Source organism: Rhincodon typus, chromosome 3 (genome assembly GCF_021869965.1).
Source record: "Rhincodon typus isolate 14 chromosome 3, sRhiTyp1.1, whole genome shotgun sequence".
NCBI classification, from domain to species: Eukaryota; Metazoa; Chordata; class Chondrichthyes; order Orectolobiformes; family Rhincodontidae; genus Rhincodon; species Rhincodon typus.
In genome coordinates, this window is record NC_063334.1 from 3792679 (window position 1) to 3800870 (window position 8192).

At 40.5% G+C, this 8192-nt stretch overlaps 1 protein-coding gene across 1 annotated transcript in view; it reads left to right on the forward strand.

Moving 5' to 3' along the window:
- Window positions 1-4699, forward strand: part of LOC109911708 (FERM and PDZ domain-containing protein 1) — a 77607-nt gene extending 72908 nt beyond the window's left edge. Inside the window, exon 15 of the mRNA XM_048619626.1 lies at window positions 2355-4699. Within this exon, the coding sequence (XP_048475583.1) occupies window positions 2355-4699 (2345 nt within the window). The remainder of the gene's footprint in view (window positions 1-2354) is intronic.
- The last annotated feature ends 3493 nt before the right edge of the window (window positions 4700-8192 follow it).

Genomic DNA, 8192 nt, shown 5'->3' on the forward strand with positions numbered 1-8192 from the left:
CTATCCATTTTATTCCAGGAGCTGTGTGAATACAAAATTCGTTGAGTGATGGGAAACTGAGAGGAATGGTTAATGGGTATTTTTGACTAAAGTAAGGTTTGCAGTGGAGTTCCCCTGTGGTTGATACTGGGGTCCTTACATAAATGATCTAGATTTTTGTTTGCAGGAGACAGTTTCAAAGCTTGCTGATGACACAAAATTTGGAAGAATTGTAAACATGAGAGGATGGTATATAGAACTCCAAAAAACACTGACAAGTTGGTGGAGTTGGCAGTAGGGACAGATAAGATCAATGTGGAGAAATGTGGGTGATGCATTTTAATAGGCAAGAGATAGGCAGACTATATAAGATGGTTGTGGGAGCAGAAAGAGACAGTTGTACGACTGCATAATTCTTTAATAGTGCCATAACAAGTAAAAAGAGCTGTTAATAAAACATACAGTATTCTGGATTTCATTAGTAGGGACATGAGCACAAGAGCAGGGGGGTTATTCTGAACCTATGTAGGACACTGGTTATATCTCAGCTGGAGGATAGTGTACAATTTTGGCCACCACCCATTTGAAAGGATACAAATGTTTGGAGAGAGTCCAGAAAGGTTTACGGGAATAGTTTCAGAAATGAGAAATTTCAGTTATGAAGATAGATCTGAGAGGTTGGGACTATTTTGCTGGAGAGGAGAAAGCTGATGGGTGATTTGAAAGATGTTTTGGAAATTGTGAGTAGTCTGTACAGAGTAAATAGGGCGAAACTGTTACTGCTTGTAAAAGGATTGAGAACCAGAGGTAGCAGGAACTGCAGATGCTGGAGAATCTGAGATAACAAGGTGTAGAGCTGGATGAACACAGCAGGCCAAGCAGCATCAGAGGAGCAGGAAAGCTGACCTTTCGGGCCTAGACTCTTCTTCAGAAATGGGGGAGGGGAAGGGGATTCTGAAATAAATAGGGAGAGAGGGGGAGGCGGATAGAAGATGGATAGAGGAGAAGATAGGCGGAGAGGAGACAAACAGCTCAAAGAGGCGGGAATGGAGCCAGTAAAGGTGAGTGTAGGTGGGGAGTTAGGGAGGGGATAGGTCAGTCCAGGGAGGACGGACAGGTCAAGGGGGCGGGATGAGGCTAGTAAGTAGGAGATGGGGGTGGGGCTTGAGGTGGGAGGAGGAGATAGTTGGGAGGAAGGACATGTTAGGGAGGCGTGGACAAGCTGGGCTAGTTTTGAGAAGCAGTAGGGGGAGGGGAGATTTTGAAGCTTGTGAAGTCCACATTGATACCATTGGACTGCAGGGTTCCCAAGCGAAATATGTGATGCTGTTCCTGCAACCTTCGGGTGACATCATTGTGGCACTGCAGGAGACCCAGCATGGACATGGAGGGGGAGTTGAAATGGTTCGCGACTGGGAGGTGCAGTTGTTTGTTGCGAACCGAGCATAGATGTTCCACAAAGCGGTCCCCAAGCCTCCGCTTGGTTTCCCCGATGTAGAGGAGGCCACAACGGGAACAGTGGATACAGTATACCACATTAGCAGATGTGCAGATGAATATCTGCTTGATGTGGAAAGTCTACTTGGGGCCTGGGATGGGGGTGAAGTGCCATATCCTCAGGACACTGGTGGTTTGCTCCATGTCTCTCCTAGCTGCAACATAGCTTTCATTGAAGAGACACAAGTGACATGTTGTTGAGTAGCTGAAGTTGTCATTAACCATGTAACTTTCCTTGTTGCCAAGCAGGGAAACCCTAGTTCAGTCTAGTGTCTTAAAGAGAGCTGAAACTGTGGACTAATGCAAGATGAAAGCGTTGTAACTATAGACAGGATAGCAGCATGATATTCTAGTTATGGTTGCAAAAGAAGTATACATTTGTGGTTTTGGTACATCTCCCCATTGCAATGCAGTGCTGGCAAGGGCACAGTCATCTAAACAATGAACCCTGCCCCATTGAAGAACTCACTTATAAAAATTCAACCTAAGGAGTCTCTAGAATCACTGGGATAAATCATTTCAAGCAGCAAAGCTAAGGATAATAAAGCTAGGATAGTAAAGATATTTGTCTCAAACACATTATAAAATAGAAAGCAATATAGAAACTTGAGGTTTTGCTCCTTATCCATTATTCAAATCAATTTTATTTAAGATAGGACAGTTCCTCTTTGTACAGCTCTATTGGTATATTCAAGAATGTATTTCAAATATACGTTGAAAATCAATTAGCAATGAAGGGCCAGTGATTATACATACCTACTAAGAGTTGTGTAGAAGAAAGTCAAACTGCTCTGTTAACAAGCAGGATAATCGTTGTTGTTTGATATTTGCAGAAAGGATAAACAATATGTCAACTTTTTTTTTTGGTTTCTTGGCAGATTTGGAAACTGACAATATTAAGGGGATTGAAATGAAGCAAAATATGCAGATAAGTCAAAGTCTTTATGACACTGGACTGGACATCAAATCTGCTGAATGCATCAAAGGTAAAACAGAAGAAACAAAATACACAACTACAGGAAAAATACCTTTTACATCCAATGACGTACGTGATGTAAAAGCTGTTCAATCACAGTGTCATTCAAGCAAAGCTGGAGATCATGTGTGTTGTTATGAAAAGGAACATCTTATAACAAAAATGCAGCAATTGACAACACTTTGTTCTTTGACAAGTATGGAGAATGAACCAGCCTTGTTGGAAACTAAGCCTATTGGTCCATTAAAGTCCATTTCCACCTGTGCCAATAAAAAGGTCCCATCAGATTTAATGGAGATGGAGCCAGATACCATGGAAACAAAATCAGTCACAGAAGCAATACCTGTCATTACTACAGTCTCAGCTAGACGTTACCCATGTGATTCAGACATGAGAGAGGGCTGTCCTCCTTATACAGAGAATAAAGCAGAAGAAAGCACAGACAGACCTTCTCTTAAAGCAAAGCTGCGTGGAGCTGATTGCTGCGATATGGAGGAGTGTTCAAGCCCTTCAGGTGTACCTTCGGGTGTAATCCTAGAGTTTGGACAAGCATACTCGCAGAATCTAACAGAAGATAAGATGTATAATGTTACCACTGTGTCTTGCACTGATGAACAACAAACCATGAACACAATTAGCATGAAAGACAAGGAGCATGATAAAGCAATTGTCAAAAACAATACAGTCCTACAAATGGGAGATAAGCACACTCAGTCGGTGGACATGGGTCAAAGTGGAACTGCATTCAGGCAAACTTTATGTCAGGTAAACTCCAAGGAGAATATGTTCAACTCCAAAGAAGTGGTTAACAATGGTCAAAGAGGAGGATCATGTTACCAAAATGATGATGGCAGTATAACTTCACAGATATATTCTGTGATGTCCAGAGGAGATCAGACAGTATTCTCAGAAAACTCAGTACTGGAAGAGGAGATCTCCAGCAGGAGGAACTCATCTGAGACAGGCAAAGAAAGCAAAGATGCTTACTCGTTTGACATATCCAGGCTACTCTTGAATTTAAACCGAGTCTCCTTTAAGACATTTGGCATGGTTAAACATTTGGGATCACCACACTTAGAAACAAAGATGGAAACTTGCTCAGCGGGGTCTCTAAGCATTTCTGAATGTAAAATGGAGCCTGCAGAAGACAGCTCGAAAGATTACTTATCAAAAACAGAACAGAACCCTAACCAGACTGAGTCAAGAGTGTCTCCCACACTAGCAAATGTAAATGAGATCAGTACACCGATACTTTGCCCAGAAGGTAAAAACCTTCCTCGGGAAATACCTTCACTGTCAAATACATCAAGCCCGCTTTGTGAAGTAGACAGCTCGATCATTCAGAAATCCACAAATGCAACTCAGCAAAGTGAATGTCTCTCCATCAAATGTCTACAACAAATAAAATATAAAAGTAGTTTGAATGTTGACTCCACTGTTTCAGCTGTCCTTACAACTGACATGGATAAGGAAATAGATGAACAGCTCCCAAAGGGTGGCAAGGATATGTGTAGCTGTCAGATAGTATATGGGAACTGTTTTAGAGCACAGGGCACTGATGCTAATGACGAAAACAAAGATGTAGCCTATTCCACACAGCAGTGTTCACCAAAGACCACCCCACCTGATTCAGGAAGCCACTTGTCTCAATACCTCACTACATTTACTGGACAAAGTGAGAAAACTGTGCTTACCAATTGCTCCTTTGATTTTCCTAAAACTGATCTTACACCAATGCTTGAAAGCTCCATTCTGTCACATTTCAAGGATAAAAAATACAGCATGCCAAATGGATTCAGGCTGATACAGAACGATATCATGGAGCTGCTCAACATGCTGAAAGAATTCCCCAGAGAAAGCCACGTAGAGGAAGAATGTGCAATACTTACTTCATCAACACAGCAGAAATTATATACTGAAAGTGGAAAGCTGACGTCTGCTTGCCAGAAGGGCATCAAAGTAGACCAGGCCCCTGTGGAGATGCTCCTGGGAGTTTCTGAAAGTTTCCAGGCCCTCGTACAGCTAACAGCAACATGTCTCCAGTTCACGACCTGCATGCATTGTGCAGAACGTCATGCAGAAGTGGTCAATAGCTTAACAGAGGTTTTTATGACTTACAAAACCTTTGTGCAAATCTCTGAGGATGCATGCAGCAGGAAGTCTGATGATTTAAACATGAAACTCCTGGCTCAGCAGTGTGCTGCACTGACCGCTGGGGTTTTCTGCCTGACACAACCATTCAAGTGATTCAGCTCTGAAATGGAATACAGTGTTTGTAAAGTTTGGAACATGAGAGAATACAATTAGAAAAATCTAAAAAAGATCTAGAATTGTGTGGCAAGTACGTGACAACGCACCGAATTATCTCCTGGACGAAAATGTGTACTACAGTATGACACATTGACTGGCATTGGCCACATGACTAATAACGATCAGAACTGATGCAAGACACATCTTGTTTTGTGGTAACATATTACACTGCAGCTTGTTCAGACTTCCGTATGCATCATATAGAGAGTATTTCAATGCTGCCCTTTAGCCTGGAGCTGAGGTCTGAATTCATCCCATTGGCTGTTGGGATCTGAAGGTTTCAAGGGCTTTCCATTGAGTTTGTACAGGGGTCCAGGTCATGCTACAAAATTCTTTAGCATTTGATATGAGTTGACACCAAATTAGCAATCTCACCCAGAGGGGCCCAGTTGATAGCTCTCATCTAAATCAAAATGTTATGTCTGCCCATATGTGTGTATGTGCATGACTGCATATGTGCATACGTGTATGTATGTAGGCAGTTTGTGTGTGTGTGTGTGTGTGTGTGTGTGTGTGCGCGCGCGCTGAGGTGAGGGGTGCTGTTTTGAGACTTGATAAAGTTGGTAGTGGAAAATAGTAGAAATATAAGAATTGTTTCTTGGCATCTATCTCACGTTCTGTATGTTTGGATGCATTTGGTATCAGCACTAGATGCAGAATGTTCCAATCTTTAATTTTGACATTGTTTGTCTCAATAGAAAGATATATGGTATTAAAGGATCCTATTTCCATGTTGCAGTGTTAAACAGTGAACATTGGATTTCCACAGAATATCTGGAGACACGTTACATTATCTATCACTTGCTAGGGTGTTCTAGAAAAGTTTTCTCAGTTAGTTGATATATTTGTGTGATTTCTATCTCAATAGAAAGACTCTAAAGTCCTTGGTCATTTTAGGATGCAGAGATTAAACAGACAATGCTGAGAAAGACCATTAGTTATCTCAGTGGTTTATAAAAACAGAAAAGCTTAAGCTATCATCTCATCAATTCCTTTGACATGCCAATGTTGATAGAAGCCATTATTTGTCATTGACTAGACTGTAAAAATTTTAAGTTGCTCTGCAGTTTCTTCATAGTCTGGGACTAACTCCTTGATGCACAGCACTCAAAGAGCTCCTTATGATACATTATATTGAAGCTGACAGTTGCCTGTCGTAAAACTAAGGTGTTGAAAATTGTAGGTCGCAACTGCTGAGCCTACAATCTCCCTACAATTATCAGTCCCTGGATGGGGAGTGTTGGTTTAAGGAATCATTTTTGTGATAATGGATGCCCAAGACACCTTTTAATTAGAGAATTTTCCTTGTTTTTTCCTTCAATGGTTCAAAACTCCTGCAATCTTGAATTAAAGGAAACAAAGTCTATACTTTCACAGAAGCACATTGTTGTATGCACAGAGAATGTCATATTTTCAAACATTGTATTTTCTCTTTCAGCTTTAATTCACATGAACTGATCTTTGCTCCTACAAGCTGAAAGTTGCATTCCTTCAGTGATCTATAACTGCAGAGTTGCATAATCCAAGGATTAATAGTGTCCTGCTCTCAGTTATTTCCTCACTAATCATTGATGGTCAATTTCCATGGGGTTGAGAGGAAGAGAGAGTCCCACATGTAGTTAGAGAGCCATATTCACTCCAGAAAATTACCGAAAATATTGCTTCTGCTATTGGAGGATTTCTGTGGTGGTTCCATTGATATTTATGGCAAACAAGTATGTTAATCCCCTGTATGAGTAACCCAATTGGCTCATGATATTACAATAGCAAGAAATTCCGCAATGTGTGATTTTAAAACTCAACTTAGCCTTTATAACCTAACAAGGGTGGGGGAGTTCACAACAAGGGGGCATATTTTTGAGGTGAGAGGAGAAAGATTTAAAACAGATTTGACGGGCAACTTTTTCACACAGAGGGTGGTTCATATGGGGAATGAACTGCCAGAGGAAGTGGTAGATGCAGGTACAGTTACAACATTTGAAAGATATTTGGACAGGTACATGATAGAGAGATATGGGCCAAATGCAGACAAGTGGGACTCGTTTAATTTAAGAAACTCAGACGAGTTGGACCGAAGGGTCTGTTTCCATGTTGTATCAAACTGTGACTCTAAATTAACATTTATTTATTATTATTAAATAGAGCTGTGATATTAGTCATAATCTATGGGGACCATAGCACTCTGTTACAGACAGAGACGTCTATGTGGTTATACAGTTTGAAGGGCACCTTTCTGCATTAAGCATAGGTACAGCAAAAATTCAATCCCTCATATGCAATTGCAACCAGCACAGAATTGAACCTCCATTGTTCATATTATTATACTGCACATGCTAGTCATCTAGCCACGTAAGCAAACCAACCCTCAGACAGAGATATGAAGGATATCAATATGATGTTTATAAGGGACAAGTAATAAAATAATCCTTTTAGTTTACTTTATTTATGAGTATGAATTCAATATGTCATTCACAGGTTTCTACACAAGCGGAGCAGTTAGTGAAATTGTAGTAGGCAATGACTATGGCCACACAATTAGTTCATTCAGATTGACTGGAAAGACTGGTTACATTGATCAACCAATTAGTACGTTAAATGGGTGAATCAAATCAGCCTAGATTGAAAAACATTTTCTGTTACTTAAGTTAAAAAGGAAAGAGGAAACACACAATTTTATGAGAAAACTAGTATATATTTTTGTGATGTCAGAAATCTGTCTTTGTATGATTCATTTCAACAAATTGCTCTCCATTCGTCAGCTTCTCTCTTTCCTCTCCCAGGAAGTATGGGTTCATAGAATCAGACAGTACAGAAGAGGTCTTATGGTCCATCAAGTCTGTGCTGCCAAAGCTACACTAAATCTACACAATTCCCATAGCTTTGAATGTTATGATATTTCAAGTGCTCATCCGAATACTTTATAAAGATTGTGAGGCTCATATTGAGGTGGAGTTCCATTGACTAGTGCACAGTTTTGTCATGTGTGGAGAGAATGAGTGACAGGAAGCTATCCTGGCCATGGGACCATCTCCATCATACTTCCTACATCTGACATTGCACCATCGTTAGCTGTGTGGTTGGGATTGGAGGGCACTGAGTAATAATCAAAATATGAACCTCAACCATTCTGTATTCCTTAGCTGAAGGGTTAATGGTCAACTATAAATTAAGAGGAATCCCTGACCCTGCTGATTTGTCTGTCATCTAATAATATTCATAGTCCAGGACCTTCCTGGTCTAATTATCTTAATAAATTTTCAGAAGAATTTAGACAGACATATGAACAGGCAGGGAATAGAGGGATATGGGCAATGTGCAGATGGGATTAGTTTAGAATGGCAGAGCTGTACTGGTCTGTGTGTGTACGTATGTATACTTTACACTGATTTCATCATCGAATGAACAAAACAATAACTTCATCTCAATTTTT